General features: G+C 44.1%; 1 protein-coding gene across 1 annotated transcript in view; it reads right to left on the bottom strand.

The window, feature by feature from the left end:
• Positions 1 to 997: 997 nt before the first annotated feature.
• NTRK3 (neurotrophic receptor tyrosine kinase 3) overlaps positions 998 to 27783 on the bottom strand; it is a 380910-nt gene continuing 354124 nt past the window's right edge. The window contains exons 17-18 of the mRNA XM_045899437.3: positions 6622 to 6780; positions 998 to 3552 (exon numbers count right to left, since the gene is read on the bottom strand). Of these exons, the coding sequence (XP_045755393.2) occupies positions 3367 to 3552; positions 6622 to 6780 (345 nt within the window). The 3' untranslated portion in view covers positions 998 to 3366. The remainder of the gene's footprint in view (positions 3553 to 6621; positions 6781 to 27783) is intronic.

Genomic DNA, 27783 nt, shown 5'->3' with positions numbered 1-27783 from the left:
GACCTGGAGCTCCCAGCAAAGTTCACCGGGGTGGGGGTGGGGGGGGGGTGTCTGCATCCAGCCACACCCTGAGAGCTGCTTTAGCATGTTCTTTTAAACTGTGAATTTTGGCGGGGAGGGGTGGGAGGGGGGTGGACTGAGGTGGCCACACTGGCTGATGGGATGTCATTTTAAGACTCATTTAACCACATTAAGCTCTTCGAAAATAAATAGATAAACAGGCCTTGGCCAGCACTTCCTGGGTGTGCAAAGAGGCTGGGGATGGGAAACAAAACCAAATGCGCCCTGTGGGCTGAAAGTCACCTCAGACACGTCACATGGTGACGCAGGAACCAAGAAGGAGAGGAATGTCCCACGGGACCCACACGTGCGCAGACCCACATGCCCCCAGGGGCAGCTGCCCTGAGGAGGGGCCCCCTGGCCTCCCAGGGCGCTACGGAGAACCACACAGTACAGTGAGTCCGCGCTGGGAGAATCGAAACATATCAGACCCCGAAGCGGCCAGAGATGAGCAGGCACCTCTCGTTTCTCAGACCGGAGACTGAGACGGCGCTTCCCACCACAGGAGGAATAACATCCCCTGCTTGCCCCCAGGGCCCTGGGGTGCTCCTCCTCTCTGCCTCCCTCACCCTCCAAAAACCTTTTTATTCTTTTACCCGCCTTGACCTAAAGTCTACACGTAGACTCTGCAGAGAGCACAACCAGGGAGGAAGAAAGCCGGTGATCCCTCTCTACTCCCCCTTGCTCAGCCGCCCTTCGTTCCTCTACCCTTCAGAGAGGCAGCCACTTACGGTGGACGTGACCAAGACGCGTCCCCGCGGCCAGCACGAGGGAGGGCCTGTGCAGTCTGACTTCGGTCTCCTTCACGGCTCCTTATTCCCGAAGGAACTAGCTTCTCCCCTTAGGCTGGGCTGCCTTAGCGCCCTGCGTTGAAAGCCTAGCCTGTTCCTCATTCCCAGCTGCCCCCAGCTTCCAACCCCTTCCCATGCCCCCGTCTTCCCAGCCTATCAGTGACCGTGACATAGAAACACAGCCTGTGAGATGGAAGCTCCACAGGGTCTGTGTTGGGGAGACTCTCCGGCGTCTGTTTTGCTTAGAGCCTCACATCTAACCAGAAGGCCCTTCCCCCTCAAGGCCCTCCCTCCATGGACAGCCTTCCCTCCGCTACCCTGCTCAACACTAGACTGAGTCCATAGCTCATCCTGCAAGAACGGGCCCAGAAGAGATCCAGGGCCTCGAGGCAGAAAGACAGGTGGGAAAACGGCCGTAGGACAGCAAAGGGTTCCTCTAATGTGGTCAATCCACCGAGCTCTCCTCAACAATCCTCAGGGTTGGGAGGCCGGCACAGGGCCAAACCCACACCAAACTCCGGCTCCCCTCCCGGCCCCGCTGAGTGGCCTCACTGATCCCCGACTCCCAACCGAGGCTGGCAGTCCCAACACAGCTCTTTTCTATTTGAATAAAAACATTTGTTGGTCTTAAAAAAAAAAAAGGGAAGCAAAACCACAAACACAGGATTTAGTCCTGAACCCCACAGGGATGCCCATGCTGCAGCTGACCAGGCCGCTCAAACCGCCCACAGCCCCTCACGCTGTAGGGCAGGGCCCAGGCCAGAGCCCCCCAACCCCTGCCCACCCTGAGGCTCCCGGGGGGCAAAGGCCGGTCCATTATGGAGCTCTGTGCTTGGGGTGAGCTGAGAGGGACCTGTCCTCTCTCCAGCAGGAGGGCTGCATGGGGCCAGGCCGTTGCCTTCCAGGGGCATTTCATGGTCCTGTGTCCGGGAGGCCCAGGGATCTGCCCGTTACAGGCCTCGACAGCAGCGGCCAGGACCCCAGCCCAGAAGCCTCATTCTCCCTCTCCAGTTAGGGCTCCGTCCTCATTAAGATGCCAAGCCTGCGGCTGTGGCCCCACCGTGGACGCCTCCCAGAGAAGCCTCGGCCCCTCCCCCACCCCCAGCCCACAAAAGCGATTTTTCAGCCCCTGAGTGTTCACAGCAAGCTCAGACGCAGATGCATCCATCCTTCCAGGGGCTGGAAACGTGAGGAGAATGCCAAGGGGCCAGTGCAAGTGCCAAATAGATTCTCCGCTGCCGGCTCCTGCCCAGTCCACGGCCTCGCTCTCCAAAACAAGCACTGCCCCACACCGTCTCTAGTCCTGGCTTCCTTCCTTGGCAGTGAGGTTTCCCTGGGACGTGCGAAAGGCCCAGAAGATCGGGGCTGAGGATCTAGGGCAGGCAGGATGAGAAACAGATGACACAGAGGGGCACATCCTATAATGACCTATGAGGAACGAAGTCTCCTGCTATTGGAACCCTGCTGTGTCCACATTCACAGGCAACATGGGAGGTGTTCGCTATGCCCCCAAATTCCCCCAAAGGCCTGAATGTGGGAGGTGAGGCCAAGGAGTCTTTCCAGTGAGGAAAAGGTGGGAGGCAGTGCCTTGACATGGAGGGGTCAAATTTCAGCTTTTTCTTCTGTGGTTAAGTCCAGAACGTCCAGTTCTTGATGTTCAGAGAATAGATGACACATCTTTTTCCAACTGAGGAAGGAACTTGAGCATGGTTTACACCCAAGACGGATGTGGTCCACTGTCACCATGGTTTTGGGTCACGTCGTTTGTCCAGTGTTTAGTGGTAGACGCCCTCATTGACTTCCAAAAGCATCAGGACTCTACTTTCTAGAACGGACAAATTGGAGAATTGTCTTGAAGCGGAGGAAAGGGGGAAGGCGTGGAGCAATAGTCAGTGGAGACGTGAGGCATTCCAGAGGCCCCCGGGGCCGGTGTTACTTCCTGCTGCCTCCTGAGTGCAGTGGACGAGGTCAGCCCACGCACCTGTGCAGACCTTGGGGGCGGGGGAGGGGTAGCACACCTGTGCAGGTCATCACCTGCACGGCGCTGATTCGCACTCCACCCCATCTCCTCCGGTCCCAGCGTGAAGACCGTCTCTGCGTCATCAAGGTCTTCGGCCCCGAAAAGCTGGAGCCGGAGATCCACGGGCCCCAGCTTCAGTCAAAGGGAACTTCCATTTGTGTTCATAAGATTTAAGATTTTCTGAGTTGTTGTTACAGTCTTATGGTTTCTGTATCAGCAGTTTCTCTCTGTATTAGAGAAGGTATCTCTCTGTGGATATAGATAGATAGATATATAAATATATATATGTATATATATATATATTCGCCAAACTGCCTTACAGGGTTTTTTCTTTCACTTTTTTTTTTCAGTGTTGTATGTGTAGCAGGCACTTGAGTTTATATGAAGATGTTCGCTTCAGTCAGGATGGAAGAAAGGAGTGTGAGGTGGACGAGGGGCGATGTGAGGCCAGGAGAGGGAAGCCACAGAGTATGCGTCCGTGACTGCCAGCCGCCGCTAGCCGAGGATGTCCAGGTAGATGGGGGCGGCTTTCCCCAAAGCATGGAGGACTTTGTAGATCTCCTTGATGTTGAGCCGCTGCTGGGGCTCCCTCTGCCAGCACCCTAGCATGACATCGTACACCTCTTTGGGGCAGACCCGGGGCCGCTCCAGCACACGACCTTGGGTGATGCACTCGATGACCTGAAAATAATGAGAAGAACCAGGACATTAACATCCAAAGCCCCCCTGGGCCCTGGGGCTCCCACCCAGCAGCAGGCGGCGACTTCATGAAGGAGCTTCAGTGCGGAGCTGGGGTGCCCACCTGCACAGGCTGAAGGCTGGATGGAGACAGCACAGAGTCTCTCATCTGTCCTGGGCAGGCTGCCGGCTGGCCGTGCCCACCATTGCCCTTTGTGACCCACCTCTTGGGCCAGGCCTTCACGGACTCCCCCATGCACTCTAGCCTTTACTTGACTCCTCCTCTCTAGTCCTGAATCTCATCTGGATGCCGCACGATTCATTGCCACTTGGCAGTGGGGATTGGCATCTGACCTGTCCCTCCCCTCTTATGAGCCTGGGTGACTTTGAGACCCCCTTGAAGGAACTCTGCACCATCTGGCCCCTCCATGCCTCGCTCCCCTTAGCTCCCATCTCCGGGCCAGCTCCCCTCCAGCTCCCAGCCTCTGTGCATAGCTTCCCTCTATGCTGCCATGTGGTTCCCTTTCTCAGCAAGGCCCCTCCTCCCCTGCTCTTTGCACTAACCCATGTATTTGGCTTCTGTTAAAGCCCTTCACATCAGGACTACTGCTCGATTCACCACCGCCCAGCTCTGTGGCCAGCACAAGTCAGTGAACCTGACCTCAGCACCCTCATCTAGAAGAGGGGGATCCAATGTGTGCCTCCTGCATAGTCATAAGGCCCAAATGAAGCCAAGGACACAAAGCATGGCCTGACATACCACAGGGGAGGCCCTAAGGAGGAGTAGGAAGAAAACAAATAATGTAGGGCTGGACCAACCCCAGCTGGCCATGTAAGGACCAAGCCTGTAATCTGTGGTTCATTTCCAATTTCTCAAAGGCACTTCTTTGCTGACATTGAACATGTGACTTTTCACGTTTTCATCTTCCTGGTCTTGGATTGGTTTTTAATGTCTCCCTAACTCGATCACTATGAAACCTTGGGCAACTTGCCCCAAACTCCAGCTTCCTCGTTCAGAGATGGGTTGTAATGAGAAAATACACGGACTCAGGTCCAATTGAGTGCCTCCAGTGTCTTTGCCCCCATGAGTCTGTGTTTAGTTCGGCAAGAGAAGTGCCTTTTGTCTCCTTTATCTCCTCATGCTGCCCCCAACAGCGCCCTGTCTGGGGTGTTGTCTCATGTCACTCTGACCCAAGGACAGCGTGTCAAGCCCCTGCCCGATGTGTCAACACTTTCCTGGTCCGATTCACTCCGGCGTCAATGCCGGCCCAAGAGGCTTGTTTCTGTGCCAGCCCAATCGGTCTCCAGCTACTCAGGTTCTCCGTTATTAGAGCCCTGTTTCCCCACTCCATTACCTTCACCTCCACGAAAAGGGACTCGGCTCAAACTGCAGCAGCTGTTAATGCTACGATCAAAAGCCCTCGCTAGTGTCTCCTCCAGTGTGGGCTCACTGGGTTGTCAACCTCCATAAAGAAACCCATGATCAGTGACTAACAGTACTTGGCTGCTCTGGGCTGTGGAGTGGGACAGGTGGCTGGGGGCAGAAAGCCCACCTTCCAGGCCAACACCTCACCAAACTGTGTTAGAAATGATTAGAAACACCTTGTTGGCCACCATGAGCTGGCTTGGGTCTCCAGGCCAAATCTACTCCTGATACCACAAGCACCCTCCACGCACATCCCCTCTTCACTGGGGCCACGAAACTACATGGGAGGCTGTGCTCGGGCTGCGTATACTCACGTGCACACACGTTTGTGCAGGAGTATGTACGTGCATGTACGTGGGTAGGTATACGCATGCATGCATGGACGTGCGAGCACGCTTGCGTGTATGTATGTGTGTGTTTGCTACCAATCCCACACCCCAAGAAAACAGCTAAAACACTGCAACAAACGGGTTCTGATATACACTCTTTTTTTTTTTAAGGTCATTAAAATGTTTTGTCCTACTTTGGGAAATGTGGTCAAGACTCATTCAGCTTGTGATTGATGAGGTACTACAGATTTAAAGAAGTGTCTTCTTTTTGGTCTCTGAAACTCACCGGTTAGGGAACAAGAAAGCAAAGAGGAATACAGTTCTCAAAGACAAAGATACTTTCTCAAATATTCAGATAAGATTGCAATATTAAAAGGCCCTTGTGTTCATGTTTTCATAGAAAACAGGAGACCATAAAAATAAATTGCAATCTCTTATACGTCTGCTTGGTTGGGAATCCAAGACCATTACTGTCTATTAACTATTCTCCAGGGCAACATGAGTCTGGTCAGACATAAATGAGAACCATCCTGACTGGCTTTGGAGGCAGGAGTCCTGTGGCTATGGCCCATGCCTTCTCCATGCTGCAGAAGCTCCCATCTGAGTCTCTGGCCAGTCCTCTCCAGAACTCCAAGCAGTTCCCTTCCCTTTGCCCTGAATCTCAACAGGTATTCGTGTGGAAAGTACTGAGTTAATACAGTTAAAGTCCTTAGAAAAGTACCTGGCACTAAATGTTAGCTATTGTGAAAATTTGATTGCTGGAATTTTTATTATTATTATTATAAATCAAAATTATAAAAGCATATAATGTGTTAATTATGATGATGTTGTTTTCTCTGATGAGCGCTTTTATTCCTAGAGGTCCACACACAGCTCTATCAATAATGTGAAATGTGCCTTCCCCATCCACCATCCTCTGCCCATCCCAGGCCTGGCAGGCCTAAAACCTTTGGGAATCCAGACTCTTTGGGTGTTTCCACAAGATGGCACAATTGAAAAACTCAGAGTTGTTCTTTGTTTTCATGTTCCGTCTTAGGGAGAAGTTTGTGATTTTTAAGTGTCGCAGCACAAACAGGACTGGGACTCGCATCTCCATTTAGACATCTGATTTCATGCTCTCTTGACAATTACACCACACTTCCTACAGCTCTAATGTTTCTCCTACTAAGAAGCTCTCCTCTCTTGCTTATACCTATATTTGCCCTGCTAGCTCCAAACACCGCCTCATGTTTTGTATACTAGGTCTAAATCCTGGCCCAAGATAACTCCTATCAGCCTTCCCCCAAATGGAGGTTCCCCTCTACCCCCCTTCTGTACCTCTGTGTTTGAGAGCTGGAACCACGGTTGCTTTCCATAGGTGAAGATCTCCCAAAGGATCACCCCAAAGCTCCACACGTCACTCTCCGTAGTGAACTTCCGGTACATGATGCTTTCAGGGGGCATCCAACGGATGGGGAGCATGGTGTGTCCTCCCACCTAAAAGGGATCAAGACAGAGGCACACACAGAGTGACCAGATGGCTAGAATCGGTCATTGCCTGTCTGCACTCTTCGTAAGTAGATGCGCACTCGATGCCTCTTATTCTATGATAGCCACAACCTGAACTTGATGCAAATGGTGTCAGAGTCTCAGTGGAGGTACTGATCTACAATACTGGAGGCAGCTAGAGTAGCAATGAGAGATAATCCCTAAGGGAAGGTGGGTTCCTCGGCATGGAGTACAAAGAAAGATCGCAAGATGATTTGGGGTGGGAGAGGTTTTAGAATCTGGTACTACAGTGAACCTAGCCTTGAAAGGAGGTCCAGAGGGAAGTCAGCAGAATCAATGAGGGAGGCCATCAAGTACCTGAGTATTTTTAGACACCAGGTTGGACTCCTTGGCCCAGGTGGTTAAAGCACAGTATTATCCAAGTGCATCTAATCTGTAGAACCATGACTTTACCTTCTATCTGACAATCCTGAATTTCTCACTGTACCTTATGTCTCAGTGTTTCAAGTGAAGGGAACAGGGAAGTTCCAAATGTATGGAAGACCACAGGCTCATAAGAAATCAGGTCGACCGAAAGAGAATTTACGACAGTTCTTAGTAACATCTCAAAGGCCAGTGAGAAAAGTCTCTTTTAAAATACCCTACGGAGACCCATCTGTGGGTCTACAGATCTGACAGTCAAGGATGAGAGGAAGTGACTGACATTCAGGGTACCCTTTCCTGAGAAAACATTAGGGAAATCCTCACAGCCCAGCAGGCTAGAGGTATTAGCATAAGTGGAAGAAAATTCACAGCATGTTTTAAAACTCAGGAACTCACTGTATCATTAGCAAATAGAACATCAGAAATGGGAACTTCTGGCTCATACATAGAATTTTGTTGTTAGAAAAGTGCTTGCCATTGATAGAAACAGCTCTCTATAAATGCCCTGATAAACTATTAATTAGAAGTTCTCTATGGTGGGTCAGTTGGGGGGATAAGGATAATGAACACTTAAGAATGACTTATTGGAAAATGGGCAATCTTATTTCTAAAAAGGAAAATGATATTTGCCTTATCCACTTGAAATATTTTAGAAGATAAATGATGATAAGGATGTATGGAAGCTGTTTTCAACCTGGGATTTTTATAATCAAGACAGCTCTGTGTCATGTGTAAAGACAAATGAAGGGGTTTCTTTCAGACAAGCAAAGACTCAGAAAGTTAACCACTCATAGCTTTTCAGAAAATAAAGGAGCAAAAATTAATTGAGGATTGCTCCAGAGAAACAGAAAAAAAGAATCTAAAATAGACAATGACTGGGAACATAACAAATAAAGTAGAGTGTATAAGTCACAAAAACACAATTTAAATCTAAATGGCGGTTGCTAATTTGGTAGTAAAATGTAATACAATTACTAATAAAGTCTTCTTGTAAAATAGAGACGTAAAGTAAATAATAATACTAATAATGCTAAGAGTACTACGACTGCTATTATTAACACTACTTCTCTGGAATGAAACCTTCAGATAATTTCAGCCATAAGTACATAGAAGAATAGGAAGAGAAATCATTAAAAGCCTGGCAAAGGCTTTGTCTTTTAGGGAGGGAAATCAAATTTACAAACAGTCATCAACTTTTGATTACAAGAGTTTCAATTTAAATTTGCTTGCTAAAATTTTTAAGTGCCTCCTAGAAGAATAGAAATAGTACATATAGCTTCCAAACCGGTTTTTATAAAAGAAAAGCAAAAATCTCTAACCAGTACCAAAAAGATGACAAAAAAGAGGAATGGGTTAAAGATGTTGAAGGCACATATGAAAAAGAAGTTTAAATAATATCTTTGTACTATAATTTATGTCTTTTATACAAAGATAATAATAATATTTTTGTAATAATTTGTATATTATATAGACACTATATACAAATGGGTTATACTGCCTCTTAAATAAGAGAAAATTTATGTTAAAAAATCAAGATGTGTGTTATTTAGAAAAGACATGTGTAAAGAGCAGAAAATATTAAAAATGAAAGAATGCAAAAATACAATAAAAGGAAAAACTAATATATATTAAATATGTATATTTGATATACACAATATATTATTTAAATGTATAATATTGAATACATAAAATGCTGACAATTAAAAACATGTGGAAAAAAATTTAGAATGCCAAGAATTAAAAGGAAAAAAGTAATTTAAATCATATTTCAAGATGGCAAAATTCAGCATTATGATAATTATGAATTATTAGGCTCCAAGTAATATAGCAACAAAAATACAAAGACTAAAAACAGGATATAAACCAAAGGAAACTGACAAAACCAACATTATAATGGAAAACCAAAATACTTCTTTCACAAATGGACAGGTCAAGAAGACAAGATAAATGAAGATACATTTTAAAAATATAGATAATGAGTTTTAATTGATAGATATGAGTATTGCAATTGTGTGTCTTTCAGCCTCCCTAAAAAGTTGAAAATTATTTTCAATTCTCTGAAACAATTTATAAAACCAATCACATATAATACCTCAAAGGAAAGCTGAAATGCCAAGATAAAAACCACAGTAAACATAAAATAAAAATGAGAAACATTTTCTGTGCCAAATAGAAGTTCACAACAAAAGAATAATTTTTTTTAAAGTTTCCCTTTGGGCAATTAAAAAACTATTTGGTAAAGGAATAATTGAAAATTAAATGTAAAACTATTTATTATGATAATTAAATTTGCATTCATTGAAACCTATGAAATATAGCTAAAGTAATTTTTTAAATTATAACATGTAAGGACTTATTTTTTAAATAGTTAATAAATTAAAATATGATTCAACAACAAAGGTAGTAAAGACCTACATGACAATAGAAAGAAAGAGGAAATAAATAATAAAGATAAAATGAGGAATTGGTATAAAAGAAAGCAAAGCAAAACAACCAACCAAAAGGGAAAAAAAATTAAAAGGAGTCTTATCTACACAATTAATTGGTAGTTCTTTAAAAGTAATATAACCCTGTGGCAAGGTTAATAAAAGACATAGAGGAGACAAATGTAAAATGTTAAAAATATTACAACAAGGAATTTGAAAATAAAGTTGTCATAACTGATTTACTAGAAAAAATTAATGAAAAACAGAGAGAAGTAGAAAATTCAAACACAGAAAAACAATTACAATTATAGTAAAAATTCTATACATTAAAAAAGTACAAGCTCCAGATGATTTTTGGGATTAAGTTCTACTAAAATGTTTTACTCTATTTATACTTTCCCAAAGCAAAAAATAAAAAATAAAAAAGTTAGAAACTTTCCCAATTGACTTTCTGTGATTTAAATACTTCTGGTGATAAAATCAGTCAAACATAGCATATAGCCTTAAATACATGAGTACAGCTATAGATATTTTATCTATATATGTGTAAAATTATCTGTTATATTCATAACATTAATGAATAAAATATTATTATATTCAATCAGCAAGATATTACAAGAACTCCATATTATAACTCAATAAGATTTAGAATAGAAATGCAAGAATGCCTCAGCCTTAAGAAATCTAGTGTTTAATTCACTAAAGTGGTAGAAGAAAATCTATCCTTTCAAAAGATGCCAAAATTTTCCAACACATTTTCCTGATTAAATGCCCAAATTCATTAGTAATAGAAGGTAACTTCCTTTATCTAAGACACTGACTATTATACATGCTAATAAAACTTTAGAAGCACAGAAAAGTATCTTCTATCACTGATTTTATACAATACCATTGAGATGGTCCTAGCCAATACAATAAAGCAAAAATAAAAACAAGGTAGAAACATTGAAAAGGAAGAGTCAAAAACCATTGCATGCATATGATTAAGACTTATTCAAGGTATTTAACTAAAAAGCAATTAGAATCATTATACAATTTAATAAACCACCCAGATATAAAATAAACCTACAAAAATCAAACTATCCCTATATACCAGTAGTAACAAATTCAATGGAAAATAAGATTGTTTGTATAATAGCAACAAAAACATTATAACTCCCAGGCATAAACCTTAGCAGAAAATGTACAAGTTCTAGTTAAAGAAAAGTATTGAAAACATAAAAGAAGATCTTAATATATGGAAAGATATGTCATTTCCTTGAATAGGAAGACTTGATGTCATAAATCTCTCATTCCTCCCTCAAATTAGTCTGCAAATTCAACACAATCTAAACAAAAACCCCAATGGAATGATGTATGGAAATTGACAGGATGATACCAAAATTTGTCTAGAGGAATAAATACTTGATAAAAACAAAGATATATTTGAAATAGAATAACGGGAGATTTACTCTATCAGATTGCAAAACATATTATCAAACTACAGGAATGAGCACACTGTGTTATTGGCATAGATATAGACAAATTTCATTGATCAATGGAACAAAATAGAGTCCAGAGGCAGACCCATGTATAATATCAGAATTTAATATATGAAATGATGGGTTAGTAATCAGTGTTGGGACAATGAAACTATTCATTTGAAAAGTACACTTAGATACCTACCTCACACCATATACAAAAATCATTTCCAGATGGATTAAAGAGCTAAACATAAAAACAAAACAATAATAATATTAGAAGAAAACTTAGAAAAGTATCTGTATAACTCAGGAGAAGAAGGCCTTCCTAAATAAGACACATGTTCAAGAAGCCATAAAGGATAGGATTTTAGCGATACAACTTGTAAAAACCAAACACTTTTTGCATGGCAAAATACAAAATAAGTATAGTTAAAAGACAAATGACAGAGGAAATATTTGCAATATATGTAACAAAGAATTAAAATCCATATATCATAAAGTGTTCCTTTAGTTTTAAAAAAGCAACCCGACCAAAAAAAAAAAAAAGATGAGGAAAGGGTAGACCAGATGATCCACAAAAGGGCTACAAATGAGCACAAACATATGAAGAGATGCCAGTTAAAACAATGAAGAGACACATTTTTGAATGTCATATGGGAAAAATTGAAAAGGTTGATAATATCTAGTGCTTGAAAATGTACGAGGATAGAGTTATTCTCAGGTGTCACTGCTAACTTATGTGCAGGCAGCTTGGCAGAGTCTGTCCACACTGAAGATGCTGAGTGCCTTTTAACTCAGTAATTTTACTTCTAGGAGTCTTAGAAAATATTTGCTCCTATAAGCAAAAATAATTGGTTGAAGGGGCTGCTTATTTCATTGTTTTTAAGGGCAACAACTTGTCCATCATTATACATATATTTGTAGTGGTTAAAAGGAATATAGTGGAGTAAGTGTAGTGATATGTAAATAGGTCTAGGATACATTAAATGAAAACACAAGACATTAAAAATATATATATTAGCATTCTAATTCATGTAGAAATGTGTCTACATAAGCAAATACATTAAAAGGGAATAATGCATAAGTCTGTAAATGCGTAGAAAAAGATCCAGAAATACAGTCATTAAACTAATGCTTCCTCTGGAGAAGGAAATGAGAGTGAGGACTGACCAAAGAGAAAATACCACCTTTTTACTATATGTATTTCTATGCTGTTTATAATTTCATCATGATCATGTGTCACATTTAAAATGTTTAAAAACTATAAAAGGAAAAAAGTTAACATCTGAGTAAAGGAAAACCAGTGGACCTAATTTCTGTAAGTTCTGTATCAAAGATGATGTTCTGTAAAGAAAAAGTACGGTTGTGATAGAATTTTGTAGAATAGCTTATTTGACCTGGTTTCTTGGTGAAAAAAATAAAATACAGAAACATTCCTCTTTATGAAAAATTTCAAGTCATGGATTCCTCCAAACTGATGCTGGTGTTTGCCTCATTAAATGATTTTATACTTAATTCAGAAGAGGTATTCCAGACTGAAATCTCCAAATTTACGAAGAGGGAGTAATTCTAGTGTGCTGGTGTAAACCTTGATGAGATTAAGTGTTTGGGAATAAAAGTATTAGAAGGGTATTAACTGACCACAGGGACCCCACTAAGAAAAATTTTATCAAGATGTTCACCACCAATGTGGGTGAAATTTATCAGGTGTTCCCCTGGAAGTGGACTAAAATATTTCAAGAGATCAGTAACATAACAAAAAGAGAAATAAATTGGGACTCAGAAGCGCTGGGTTGTGATGTGACCTTAGACAAGCACTCAAACTCTTTTTCAATTTTGTCATCTTCAACATAGGAATCAAGCAATGCCCCTGCTTAAAGTAAGATGAGGTATGCAAAATCCCACCGAGTATTATTAAATGCAGAAGTATACACATAAAGTGCAATGACTATTCACTATGTGTGTCCTTACACACTCATGGGTCGCATAACAAACCTCATTTCCTGGTTTCTATATTCCCATAAAGATCACCTAGCCTACACTGATTTTCCTCCAGGAAAAAAAAATCTACATCCTTCTTCCACATCAGAAAGAGCTAGTCTGGGAAAGCTAGTGGTTAAATCCTTCACTGACAAGAAATATTGACAAATAGTCCCATGGTAAAACCTAACCAGATAAGCGATGGGCTGACATGATAATCTTCATAAGAATAATGCCAATGAAGGGGCACCTGGGTGGCTCATTCTTTAGGCGTCTGCCTTCGGCTCAGGTCATGATCTCAGGGTCCTGGGATCAAGCCCCGCATCAGGCTCCCTGCTCGGCAGGAGGCCTGCTTCTCCCTTTCCCACTCCCCCCTGCTTGTGTTCCCTCTCTCACTGTGTCTCTCTCTGTCAAATAAATAAATAAAATATATAAAAAAAAGAATAATGCCAATGAATGCACACTGAGTACCAGTCACACATCCCTCATTTAATCCCATCCCATCCTATATGATCGAATTCCCTATTATCCCCATTTCACAGATGAAAATAAGGTAACTTGCCTAGCCACTGCCTGAGAAATACTAGCTAATGATCCAAACTCTTGTATTACATTAAAGTCCTGAAGGCTGAGCTTTGAAACAGGAAACATACAGGAAAAAGGCAAAAATTCTAAGAAATGATTCTGGAAAGAAAATAAGTACTTGGAGATCTTTGGGTTACACTACCTTGGATACCATCTTCCACCACCGGTATTTTCATGGATCCCCGTGTTGTCAGCCTGGTCATCCATCATAACATTCTTTTTCACCTAAGGCATTAGCAGGCCCTGATGATTACTGCCCAGACCCAATATTCCATTAGCGGCTACGGAAGGGTGGCATTCTAATTCTAGCATCCCCTCTGCATACACTTGCTGGAAATCTTCTATAAGTGAAAAAGTTCCCTCATTAACTATTTGATTATACGGACAACACTTCATATGGGAAATGCCTGGCCCTCTCCCTTTATTTATTAGTGCTCAGAATAATGAATTCATTCCCTAGCATCCTCCAAAGATGACCAATAAGAGGTTTGGTTTGGTTTGGTTTGGTTTGGTTTGGTTTGGTTTGGTTTGGTTTGATTCTGAGAAGTATTATTAACTCCTGTATGTGTGTGTTTGTGTGTGGGGGTGGGGGGGGAGGTAGGCTTCTGACATGAAAAAATATTATAGGCTCATCTTGTACTTTTGTTGCCCCAGCCCTAGAAGCGGCCATTTCTCCAAGGAGCCCTGGATCCTTTGGGTGGACAATGGGATATTTAGAGACTACACTATGGATGCCAGGAGTGTTCATTGCTATTGGGATGGTCATTATTTCTAGGTGTTTATAATGGAAGTAGCTAGGAGAAACTTTTAAAAGAAAACACATTATGAGTTCATATTGATTTTTCCAACTCAAATTTAGGATTACAGAGCTTTTACTTAACCTCTTTGATTTTATATCAGTATTTTTCCTTACGCTGAAAATCTTGAGTCCTAAATTAGTAGTATTATGTAGTTGCTTTATCCTAACATATGTTTATAAAATACATATAATATACTTAATATATAGTTAGGCTTATGTGTTTCATTTTGCTTTTTATTTTGAAGAATTGGTTTAATTCTACAAATTTAAATGTTTATAATGATGTGAAAACTGTCCCATGGTTTCAAAGCTAAAACCAACAAAGTACACCAGATCCAAGTCTGATACCATCTCTGTCCACTCTCCCCATCGTGATCTCCTCCTTCCCTACAGGTAACCATTTTTTTTTTTTTTGGTTTGATTTTAGTTTATTCTTCCATCGCTTTAAACATAAGAAAATACAGGTTATATTCATTTTCTTCATTCTCTTAGATAAAAGTAACATACCTGTTGTGTACTTTACTCTTGTTTGCTGGGGTGCTTGTTCCTTTTACAGCTCTCTCGGACCCCACCGAGCATGACCATGCCACAGTTCGTCTAGCCAGCCCCCAACTGATAGGACTCAAGTGTTTCCACCCTTTTGTTATTGTCAATAGGGAAGGTGCACTTTTTACGTATAGCTCGGGTGACTCCTCACCCCATAAAGAATAATAGCCTAGAATTCCTATTCAGTGTAACATGCAGAGATGTCTGCAGTGCCCATTGAAGTGGTTCCAATGCAGGATCCACATAACTTTGGAGACACATGAAGTTTTTCCAATGGGTACCCAGGCAAGGAAAGCATTGAAGGATTTCACTGATCCTAAACCTCCATATGGATTTTTTTTTCTAACATTGACTGAGCACCCACTGTGGCCCAGCAATCCCCCTTCCCAACTGTGCCCACACACACATGCGCACTTGCCACCTCCACAGGAAATACAAGACTCTCGTTCATCCTAAATCTCAGGGGAGAAAACCTACTGAGTACAAACGAATAAACACTATGAAATGCTAGTAGTGGTGTTGAAAATGAACGTCTCTAGTGGCTGGAAAGTAAATCCTTTCGGCGTCGAGTCGTTTCCAATTCTTTTCAAACGATTGAAGGGGGACAGACCTAAAAGAATGATCAGCTAAGCGGAGATTAAAAAGAAATTTTGATAAGGGGCCAATATGAGAGGGGAGCCTGGGTGGTTTAGTCATTAAACATCTGCCTTCGGCTCAGGTCATGATCCCAGGGTCCTGGGATCAAGCCCCGCATCGGGCTCCCTGCTCGGCGGGAAGCCTGCTTCTCCCTCTCCCTTTGCCCCGGCTTGTGTTTCCTCTCTCGCTGTGTCTCTCTCTGTCAAATAAATAAAATCTTAAAAAAAAAAAAAAAAAAAGAGGCCAATATGGGATTTTCGGCAAAAGGCCTAACAACAGTTCAAAGAATTGAGTCACATTGCAACAACAAAACTCCTTCCTTTCCATCTATTAGTTTAGTGTAAATAACGTTTCTCAGTTCTTAGAGTTATATAAATAAAAAACAGGAATAGAATTGATCCTGAACCTTCCTTACTTTAGCAATAAATAATATTCATTATGGACTAATGGAAAAATATAAGAGATGCATTTCCAAAAATCTCATACTTCTTATCATTCGTATTCATCAAAGTTGTGCTATAAATGCATTATTTTGATCTGCTGCCTACGTCTATGTATTGCTAATAACTGTAATGATAACTCAATCCCAAAACTGTTACCATCTAGGAACTAATGGTTATCAGACATTAAAAATTAAATTTAAATATTCATACATATTTTTGTCACACTAAATTATGATAGGCCAATAAAAGGCTTTCATGCATAAAAATATAACACATAAGGATAAAACTTGGTAGGGTAACTGGAATGAAAACATAAATTCAGGAAGAAGAAGGAACCCCGTAAAACTGACTGTTTAAGCCCTTGTTCATGTGTTTAATAGATGATGCATCAAATTGCTCTGGTATTTAAAGTTCATTAGATACATTACAGAAGTGATGTATTTTTTTAATGCCAATATTTACAATAGTCTGGAAATGGCATCGTTTGCAACTATTCGAAATTACATTGAAGATTTTATATAGCAACTTACAAGGCATGGGGGGCACACATAGGTGATTTTTCAAAATTCTTTTAAGGGCATCAAAGGTTTGAAAACCACAGGTCCAGAGACTGAGCCCCTAGAGGTGTGAAGTTTGGAGTCTTGTCTCTCTGCCTCAATTCTCTCCTCAGGGCAGTATCCCACTCACCCCCATCAGCAGTATAAGGGGAGAGGATGCAAAAGGTGGAAGCAAGAGCCACCGCCTCACCTCCAGCCCGGGGTGCCTGCCGAAAACCCCCAAACCCCACTCCTTTAAGTCCTGAGCCCTTGCTCCCCACCCTGCCCTGGGGGCCAGGAGTGGTGAGACTGAAGGTGTGAAGAGCTGAAGGAGGATCTCAGGCCCCAGTTCCAATGAGGGCAGGATGCCCTGCTGCACAGAGTTCTTCTGGGGGGTGTCCCCCCACCCCTCTCCCCACAGCCGCCTCTCCTCTCCTGTCTTCCCCGAACAAGGCACTGTCTCGCTATTTTCCACAGAGAGACACCCACTCCCCTGCAGGCAGAGGGATCCCACTGCTCTCTGGGTGAAAGAGGAACTCTGAGCTCTAGAAGGCCTCTCAGCTCTCTGCGTCTAATGACACAGAAAAGGAGGCAGCTGGTGGATTGCAAAGACCTCATAGAAGCCCGCTTCTCTCCCAGAAGTTCAAAACGGCTATGCTCACGTGACTCTGACAAGGTATAAAGGAGACAAAGTGACCCATATTTCCCAGATAAAGAAACCACGATGCAGCAAAGGTGAGCAAACACGGATTCACAGGGCGCGATATTTCTGGAACGAATGGAAGGATTCAAGCTACCTCCGTAATCCCTAATCTGTATGGGCCAAGTCAAAGTCTGTTAAAGTCCATGAGAAGGGCAGTAGCTTTCTGAAGAGTTGTAAAAGCTTCGCGATGCACATTAATGGCAAAACAGCTTAATCACAAAGATTGCCATTTATTGTCGGTGTCATTTTTTTATTTATTCAATTTTAATCTTTCTTGATTGCATGTCTCAGCACATAGAAGAACCTCCATGTGCATTAAGAAAAAGACAGAAAGCTTAGCATGTGCACTCTCCAACCCCCGGAAATTCTCCTGGTCTCCCTCAAGCCCCAGTGGCTACGTCTCTTAGCTTCTGCTCTGCGTGTCCAAGCGAATCATCAGCCGAGGCTGGTAGTCACCTTGAACATGCCCCCAGCAGTAGGCCGGCAGCCACCACTACAATCTTTAGAATCATTGCCACTCTTGTTCCACAGGGCCTGGGGTTTTCACACACATGGGCTGCACACAAATACATACACCCCTGTATCCGGAAGAGGAATGTTTAGATTAACACGTGTGCATCATTGCATGCAGGTGGGTAGGATCATAAATACAAACACAGGCCTGTCGACTATGCCCTGATCACACATAGCTGGTGAGATCTCCCTCGGAAGCCTCTTGATATAAATGGCCTAAACGGAGGAGGAAAGATGCAAAGTCCTCCTCGAATGTATCCTGTCTCTAACACAGCAAAAATAAGTGGTTCCACTCTAAATCAGTTGATTCACTCTGCTAATGGCTTCAGAACTTCAGAAGGACATGACTGCTCTTCCCGAATTAACCCTACTCACTGCTTGCTCCCCCACCCTGACAGCTGGGCTCTCTTAACAGCTCCCTCCCCACATACGAGGGAGGCCACCAAAGCCTTAGAAATAGTAGTCTGCCCTTGCAGATTGTCCCCTATTCTACCCGCCCCCCTCCTGTCCCTGATCCTCTCTCCCCTCATTTTCCCCACTTGGCTATTCTGAATTTACAGACACTGTATTTCCAACCAGCTTTTCACCCCTCTGCCCAGCCCCGTTGGCCCACTCCCCAGGCATGCTGCTTTGGTGTGAGAGCCTGTCTTCCCTCCAGGGTGCTCTTTGGGGGACCAGCCCTACCTGGTAACTGCATCCACTCCATCTCCCCAAATCCAACATTCGTCAGAATCCAGAGCTCCAAAGGAGAGCTTCAGTGCTAAAGCTGTACCTCAGGAACATACAAAGTGGGAAAGGCCTTGGAAATGACCTCGTCTGCCTCCAGGCATGAAAGCCTTGGCTGGAAGAGAGGCAATGACTTGCCCAAGGTCACTAAGAAGAGTAAATGAAATGGAAGTCCCCTAGAGTCTTGTTCTTGTTTTCAATGTAAACGTACTCCTAGAGAAAAGCATATATACATACAGGGATACAAATCAAAAATATACGGATTGAGTCTTTTTTTTTTTAAGATTTTATTTTATTTATTTGACAGAGAGAGACAGCAAGAGAAGGAACACAAGGAGGGGGAGTGGGAGAGAGAGAAGCAGGCTTCCCGAAGAGCAGGAAGCCCAATGCGGGGCTCGATCCCAGGACCCTGGGATCATGACCTGAGCTAAAGGCAGATGCTTAACGACTGAGCCACCCAGGCGCCCCATATATGGATTGAGTCTTACAAAGCTTAAATTTCAGTTCTATAGCTTCTTTGTGTTCATCCTGTTGCGTTTAGACTTTGGGTCTCCCAGTAGAACTCTGTTTCCCCAGTTGTGTGGGCGAGGCCTTAGGGATGTAATAGTCTGAATATTCATCTGATTTAAATCTGATTAAATCTACAACAGGGATGTGCACAGTCACAAGGGCACGTCTGTCCATGGCTTCACTCCAGTTATAAAATTCCATGGATGAAACACTTACATAAGACACTGAGATTTTCTATAGTGACATCAGACTTCTGACTTCATAAGGCAGAGAACTGTTTGCCTTCCTTTTGCCTCCCCTCCTCTTCCTGATATAGTAGACCATGCTATCACCTTGCTTCTTGTAGACACAGACAAGACCTCAGCCCCGGGTCTAGGAGGTAGTTGGGATTCTCTGGAGGGAAGGTACAGAGGAAGCTCACAAAGACATCATTATAGCGTGGCTCCCTCTGAGCCAGGCTTTGTGACAGTTTATGCAAAAGGCATCCATTTAGCAGAATCTCAGTGGAATGGCTGTTTCAGACTGAGCCTCTAGCCCCAGGATTAGGAAAAACCCTTGGAGTCTTCCAAAAATACAAGGAGTTTAAGAGCCAAGCTGTTTAGCAGTGTGAGCCTTGAGGATAAATAGACCCATTGTGATTCTCCCCAACTCTCTTACCTAGAGCTACATCTGCCAGAAGCAAGTTCTCAGATGGAAGGCCCAGGAACACATACCTTCTATAACTCCCCCTTTTGTTTTCCCCTTTCTAAATCCTGTCTAAATGCTGGCCCTCATTCAGACACCTCACTGTCCTTTATTGCCCCCAAGCAATATATATATAATTTTTTTTTTATAGAGCAGACAGTGCAAGTCCAAAGATGTAGGTTGAAAAATAACTTGCCCTTAATTTCCTTTTACAGATGCCTAGACGTGGAGCCTCGTGACTGCGCTCAAATCTTCCAGTAGAAACAAACCATCGTGAAGTTATTAGAAGAGCTCAATGCACTGAACAGAGCTGGAGGTCTCACTTCAGCTCAGATCCACGGATCACGCTGGATCTAGACGGATCCACCCAAACCCCGAGCGCTTGCCAAACATTAATAGGTAAAGGGAAATGGGAGAATAAAGGCTTCTTGTGATAAATCTAGATTCTTACTGTACCCTGCTCAGCTCTGGCTGTTCCCCCAAGGTTTTGATTTAGATTCAGACTTATTTAGCAAACATAAGAAACTCTCTTTCAAACAAGATTGGCTTTGCTAGGTATTTAATGCCAAAATAAAATATCTAAAAAAATATGATGACTGATATTGAAAATGTGTGTACAGGATAAGGAAACAGACAATCTGAAGGAACAAATGGGATAATGTATAACTTAGACAATGCCTTTTACTAGCTAAGCAACCTTAGGGAACTTACTTAACCTTCGGAAGACTCACCTTTTTTATGTACAAAATCATAAACTACGTAGAACATGTATGGAAATTCAGTGAGATATTAAATGAAACAGAAGCATGCAGGGTTTTCGTATACACATGCACATATGTGTATGTAGCCTCTTCCAAGGTGCTAATTTCTCAGTGTTTATATTTACTGTACAGCACTTCTCATTTTTCCAGAAACTTGGACATTCTGCCCAGTGACCCTTACACCAAGGAGACACCATTCCTGAATTATGGAGAAGGAAATCAGCTTAGAGATGGAATGCCAGCAAGCCCAGCAAGGCAGGGGCCAAGCTAGAAGTGAATCCCTCACCATACTCTAAATCCTTCTCCTTATGGGTTTTGTGGGTTCGAGACAATTCCCCTTCTAAGCACTGGGAACAGGTTTCCAGGATCAGTGGGGCTGCCAACTTGGATCCTTGGACTACTTGGCTGTTTACAAAAGCAGGGTTTCGACACCCAGGAAGAGCCGCTAATGCAAGTCCCAGAGTAGACAGGACTGAGCTGGTTAGCATATTCTGTGGATGGAGTTCAATGACTTTATTTCCTTTGTTTTAGGCCACCTGGCAGGAAACAAGAAGGAAAAGCAAGATGATCTGAATTTAAGAAGCAAAGAACGAGACGGGCTCTTTCTCCCCAAAAGGCAGACCGAGCTGTAAATTGTCTCCTCCAGCCATTGGTAACAAAAATGTGCCACCTATTGACTGAACACCCAACAGCCTGAAGATGATAGCATTGGATCCCTTAATCACGATCTGAGTTTTATGACATCATCTTCCGATCCTGAGCCTTCTTTCCGAGCCCAGTGGTGACCAGAACTGACTTGTACCAACAGTGGAGAAAGAGCTTTTCCAGGAAGTGACAAAATATTCTCCCTTGCTAGCTGGTGAGGTCCCATCTCTAAAAAAGCTCAGGCCGGGTGCCCACCTCTTAGCTTTGGATGAGAAGATGGACTGCTTGGCTTTCTTAATTGAATAGGTTTCTTTTGAATTCCAAGATCCCAACAGCCCAGCACAGGGGACTGGCCACTTGCAAGGTCTGTGATGCGGACCGCATGCTGTGATCATGGGAGAACCTGCTTGCACAACCCCTGCTGGGGACCCACATCAGCTGCCCGAGAAGCAGACGGCTGAAAACAGCCTCCGTTTGCTGCTCTTAATCTTCATTTACCTCCGAGAGACTTTGGGAGGACTGACAAATGAAAGACTGTTTATAAAGCATAGTCAACACTATGAAATGACTCTTGAGGGGCACCTGGGTGGCTCAGTCGTTAAGCATCTGCCTTCGGCTCAGGTCATGATCTCAGCATCCTGGGATCAAGCTCCACATCGGGCTCCCTGCTCAGCAGGAGGCCTGCTTCTCCCTCCCTCTGCTCTTGTGCTCTCGCTCTCTCTCTCTCTCTCCCTCTCAAATAAATAAATAAAATCTTTAAAAAAAAAAAAAAGAAAGAAAGAAAGAAATGACTCGGGGCGCCTAGGTGGCTCAGTCGTTAAGCGTCTGCCTTCGGCTCAGGTCATGATCACAGGGTCCTGGGATCGAGCCCCGCATCAGGCTCCCTGCTCGGCAGGAAGCCTGCTTCTCCCTCTCCCTCTCCCCCTGCTTGTGTTCCCTCTCTCACTGTGGCTCTCTCTGTCAAATAAATAAATAAAATCTTTAAAAAAAAAAAAAAGAAAAGAAATGACTCTTGATGCTGTTAACATAGAGCATTATTTCCTACAATGACAGGGGTGTCTGCCCTGATCTGACACCTGTCACCTTGAGGGGCTGCTTCTTAACTGTGTCTAAAAGACATTTTGCCGGCTGAGGCCTCCCCACATCCCTTATTGTGATGATTCCCACAGTATGATGTGGTCTGTGTATCTTTCATCTCTCTGGGCCACAGATTGGAAGGAGGCAGGTAGCTATGTGTCTGGGCCGGTGGAGAGGTAAACCGAGGCAAGGTCTGATGCCCCTGGCAAAACACACCTTACACACTCTGCTCAGTGCAAGGGCAAGATGTCCTATTAGAAAAGCTGGTGGGTGCAGAAACAGGTTCCCCTAATGGGAACAGAAGGCAGTGCACCCCTAAGCAGATCTTAAAATAGGGGCCCAATAACATCATGATACACAGACAAACACAGTCACAAATTCATATAGCCATGTCACTTCAGGAAATCAGCTAAGCTCTCTGAGCCTCAGTTTCCCCATCTGTTGAACATCAATTGCTATCCACCTGCTAAAATGGCCATGAGGATTGGATAAAACAACTCACGTAAAGCATTTAGCGTAGTATACACGTTGGCCAGAACAGGGACCAAGGCTTGCTACAGCAAATAAATATTTGCAAGAAGCATTCTCTAGAAGGGAATGGGTTTTGAATCTCTGTGTGTGCGAGTAGATGGGGGTATTTGGTGGTAGTAAACATTTAGGCTGGATTAGGAAGTAAATTTCCAGGGTCCTTGGCTATAGCTCTTTCCATGTAGGCTTACCCTGAGGAAGGAGAAGTCTCCTCCGTTTGCACTGTGATAATAAACAAACCAGACCCTTGCCCCCCTCCTGCTCGCTCCCTCCAGCTGCCCTGTGCCCTTCACGAAGCATTCGCAGTCCCCCGATTACAGTGCTCTGAGCAGGTAGAACAGATCTGCCAAAAAGGCACGGCTGTAGCTAGAGGTAAAATCTTCGACTTCTAAACCACTCCAAATTAATCATTCTAGCTGGAGGGAGATGCGGGCCTTTGGGCCCCCCTTTTGTTTTATTAACTGCCAACTGAAAATGCCAGAAGTAGCTGGGGAAGAAGCGCAAAATGGGGGACAGGGAACACTTTGCATATTTTAATTACTTCAGTAAACAATACACACCACAACAGAAACCTACCCTCGATGGCTACATCCCGAGGCAAAGGAAAGCTGGAAGAGCACCATGGGACAGGATATAGAAAAAATACCCCACTCCTTCCACGAGAGGCTGCCTTATCCAGCTTCTCTGAGCTGAAGCCAAGCTCCCTGTCCACCCGCTAACTAGTCTAGAGCAGTTCCTACGAGGACCAGGAGAAGCAGACGTTAAGTGCCTTTTCACACACCCAACGCTTTCTGGAGAATTCAATGCACCGCTACACCCAACGGAAAATGGGATTCTTCTTTGAGTCATGAAATAAGACCCTCTAATTCTGAAGGAAGTTTCCTTGGCGCCCAGTGGGAGAGAGCTCTCAGATCACTTGCTGGATCTCTGGCTGGACCACAAACGTGAAAGGGTGGATAAAATGCCCCACCTTCACTTAAAGGTGGGGGCTCGACTTAGAAAACATGACGGGATGACGTTCTCAGGGCAGCCTGCCGATGGGTGATGACAGCAGCTGAGGCCCCTGTGAACTGCAAAGTGATCAATAAACATAAGTTAGTGCCACCATTATTTTTATGCATCACACGTTCCTAGCTAGCCTGTCCCCTGAGAAATTCTAGGAAAGGGGTATTAATTAACATAGCCACACAACCCATACAGTGCCTAGAGATGCCTCAAAGCATCCTAGGAGGGAGGAAGCTGGAAGCGAGATCTGCCACCACAGAATAGGGTAGAAATAGCACTGGACTGAGACTCAGGTCATCTGAACTCTCGCTCCAGGGCTCCCAGTGTGCCCCTCTGTGCTTTGGCACCCTCTGCTTCCTCCTGCTCTCATGTTCACATCTGTAATGATTACGTAGCCGGAGCAGAGGGTTGCAAAGATTCTTCTCCATTCAAAAACTGCATGAGATTGTCCAAAGCAAAATGTTCTCACCTGAATCAATATACCAAGAGCACTGAACAAAAGCTCATCTCAACGCCCTCCCCAAGGCTGGCAGCGTGAGTTTCCAGAGTGGCGTGTGTATTCATGTGCATGAGCGTTTGTGTGCATGTGTGCGTATGTGTGTGCATGCGTGTGCACGTGCATGTGTGTTGCAGGCAGGCCAATGAGAGCAATGGACCAGAACTCAGAAGCTCCCGGCCCCTGACTTAGGTTTACATCACACCACCTGGCTCATCCCTGGGCTCTTGAGTCTCATCTGTAAAATTGGTAGGGTGAGGAAAAGGGCTGGGCTCGTTGGCCTTCAGGTATCATCTAGTTCCAAAGTACTAGGATTCAGTGAGGCAGAGACTGGATAACCTCTGGATGCCCCTACCAGCGCTGTGAGCCTACAGCTCTGAGACCCATGAGTTTCACACAGCCCACTACTCTACAACTGGGCCCCAGAGTGCCTCTCTGCAGCAAAGGGTGTGAGCCAAGGGTAGTCTCAGATGAAAGGCATGGAGGAGCTGTCCCTCCACACAGCATCTGGCATCCCAAGCCATAACCTGAGGCATGCAGCTGTGAGCAGCTCCTTCTCCCTTTATAAACAAGCCCTACCTCTTGGCTTCCCCTTCAAGGTCAAAAGGTGAGGGAAGGCTGCTCTGAGGATGAACCCAGGAGAAAGTCTCAAATGCTAAGCCAGTAATCACAGTTGAGTGGGTTTTTTTTCAAAGGCATTCCTATTCGATTATACACATTCGTGTCTCCAAAAGGATAGAAGGAGGGTTGGAGCAAGTGGACTTCTTGTTTTGGAGCTAATTGAAACTGGGTGGAGGAATCTTTCTCAGGGTCCCCTGGTGGGTCCCCCAGAGGTGGAGCGAGGCTAAGTCTGGGGTAGGTAATCCGAACAGTTGAGGCCTCATCTGGATTTATCATACCAGGTAGAAAGAGATGCTTTCAGTATTCCAAGGTTGAGGCCAGAGGGGGAAGCCTTGTAAACTAAACTAAACTAAGCCAGGATCTGTGCTAAATGTCCTCCCAATGTGCCTTGGCTGTGGAAATTATTATTATCAACAGCATTACATAGATGAAGGAAGAAAGGAGTGAAGCAACTTATGTGAGTTCAAAAGGCTGAAGAGTGGAATATCCAAGCCTCATGCCTACAGGAGTCTGATTCCAAAGCCAATGTTCTTTGGCACCACTGAGTCAGTTCTTATGCACATCCAAAGTGAAGGAAGACTCGCTGGATGTTTCAAGGCATATAAATGGATGCGCTGGGGTGGCAGATTTTGGAAAATGTGATAGAAATCCTAGAACTTTATTTCTATAGAAACACCCATAAAAGCTGAAGAGGGATTGTTCATTCAGAAAGATCTAAATCTGCAGATATAACGAACTAAGACGGGAGCCTACATCGGCCCGGAGAGCACCCATCAAAATGACACCGGACAACACTGGATGTTCCTCACAGAGAGACTGGAAAAACGAGTCAGTCATGGGCTTTGCTTCATTAGTCCTTCTTTTGCAACTTCTCTCAGCATAATGCGTGGCCCAACTCAAACGACACTGATCATTTCATGCCTGGTCAGTGGGGCTCCCAATGGCAAGGCATCTCCAATGAAGACAAGTCTTTGTCACTGAACATCTAGGTCCCAGATCACCTGCCCAACCCCTGTAGCATTTTATCATCGTGATTTCCAAAATTCATCAGCCTTGAGGGTTTGGGAATCTATTTCTCCATTACCATGTCTTTCCCTGAGATAACTGTGTCAGGCAGAAAAGAGGGAAGACAGAGAGAAGGAGGGATGGTAAGAAGGTTGAGTGGAGATGAGAGGAAGGAAGGAGAGAGAGAGAGAGAGCAATGTATGTGAAGCCTGGGGATTTAGTCCAGTCTTAGAATTAGGCCACACCAGAAATAAGTCTTAAATCTGGATTCTGTGATTATGAACACAATACATTGCCTTTTAGCTTAGGATAGATTGAATGAGGTTTCTGTCACTTGCAGCTGAAAGAATCTTGATATAACGCTGGAAAATTCGACTCTCAATTTAGTCTCTATCCCTAGGAATAAAATGTCTATTTCTAGAAATGAACCTAAGAAGAAAGACTCGAGAGAGATCCCAGAGGCCCAGATAGAAACCAACTGCCCACAGCAACATGCCTGCTCTCATCCACAGAATGACCTTTTCTCCTTTCCCACCCTGTATGGTGGCACCCCATACCCGGGTTTCACCAGCCATAAAGAATTACAAGGACACAGCTTACAAACACATGGCTCAGAGACCAGCACTTGCACTGAAAGCTTTCCTTGCATGGCTGCATCCGCCCACACGCTGGCTTCTTCAGCCCAGAGCATTGGGCTGGAGGTTACATTAGACATCTACTTTCCATTAAGGTTAACCACAAGTGCCAGGATGGGAGGCAGCCACAAAAATCAGAGGAACCAGCTAATGCTCAAGAGAGACCCAGCTGACCCAGGCAACAGAGATAGCGGAACTCATGTGATCTGGTCCCCTCCAGCATCCCCAGACAGGAGGTCCTGTTGCAATTCTTCCAGACAAATGGGTTTCTCATGAGCCATTAGTCCCAAAAGAATTGCAGAAGCAAACAGACTTGACCAACTTTGAAGATAAAGTCCCGAGTGAGGAATACAGAATCCCATCACAAAGACTAGAGAGACCTTCCTAATGAACAGTCCCACATGGCACCTCTGGAATCCCTTCCTTCACTGTTCTCTTCCCTCTGAATCCCTCAGCCCCTTCACAGGAAGACCTGAGCTCCACCCCATTCCAGGAAACTCTTGTCCTGCTGTTCTGGGAGCTTGCTCTTATAGGAGACCTCTATTTTCAGATCATCAGAGAGCAAAATGCTCAGGCAGCTCCAAGTTTGAAAATTAATTACCGTTTAAAGGGCAGAGTTCTTATCTCTGGATAAATCTCCAGGTGAGAACTCAAAGGACTAGCCCTGGGAATACCAGCTGATTTCCCTGAACCTATAGGGACATGGGTATCGAATAATTAAAAGGCATCTCCCACGGGACAATGTATTAGGCTGCTCAGCCCAGAGGCCATCTTAACCATCTTGAATTGCAAGGCTCGGGGAGCAACAGGAAGCTGGGAAATCACATTCTGCAAGGTCAGAGATGTGAAACTATCAAAGTCCTAGTGTGTGTTAGAACACTCTCCAGCTCATGGACACCTCGCTATACCCTGATCGCCCTCTACAACCTCAGCGGTTCCTGAAGCACACCACCACGCACTCATCCAAAGTTCCCGTTGTGTGCCCTGGGCATGCAGAGACAGGTGAGTGTTCTAGGGTTCCTCAGCACAGCTGGGCTCATTTGGGTAGAGACATACACCCCTGGGCTTCTGGTGCAAAAGGGTGTGTCCCTAACCAGGTTTCCAAGGAGGTCTCTGGATTGGGGCATACTTGTGACTATGTGCTCTCACAGACTTCTGTCGAAGGCCTGGGCACTGTCCTTCCAGCTGCAACTAAACCCTTCCCAGAATTCTGACAGACCCTGTATGTGTGAGAAGCAGGGTGGA

The sequence above is a fragment of the Mirounga angustirostris genome, unplaced genomic scaffold (genome assembly GCF_029215605.1).
Source record: "Mirounga angustirostris isolate CCGP_5_RB_7025 unplaced genomic scaffold, mMirAng1.0.hap1 SCAF_9, whole genome shotgun sequence".
Classification (NCBI taxonomy): Eukaryota; Metazoa; Chordata; class Mammalia; order Carnivora; family Phocidae; genus Mirounga; species Mirounga angustirostris.
This window is presented reverse-complemented; position numbering and strand designations above follow the sequence as displayed.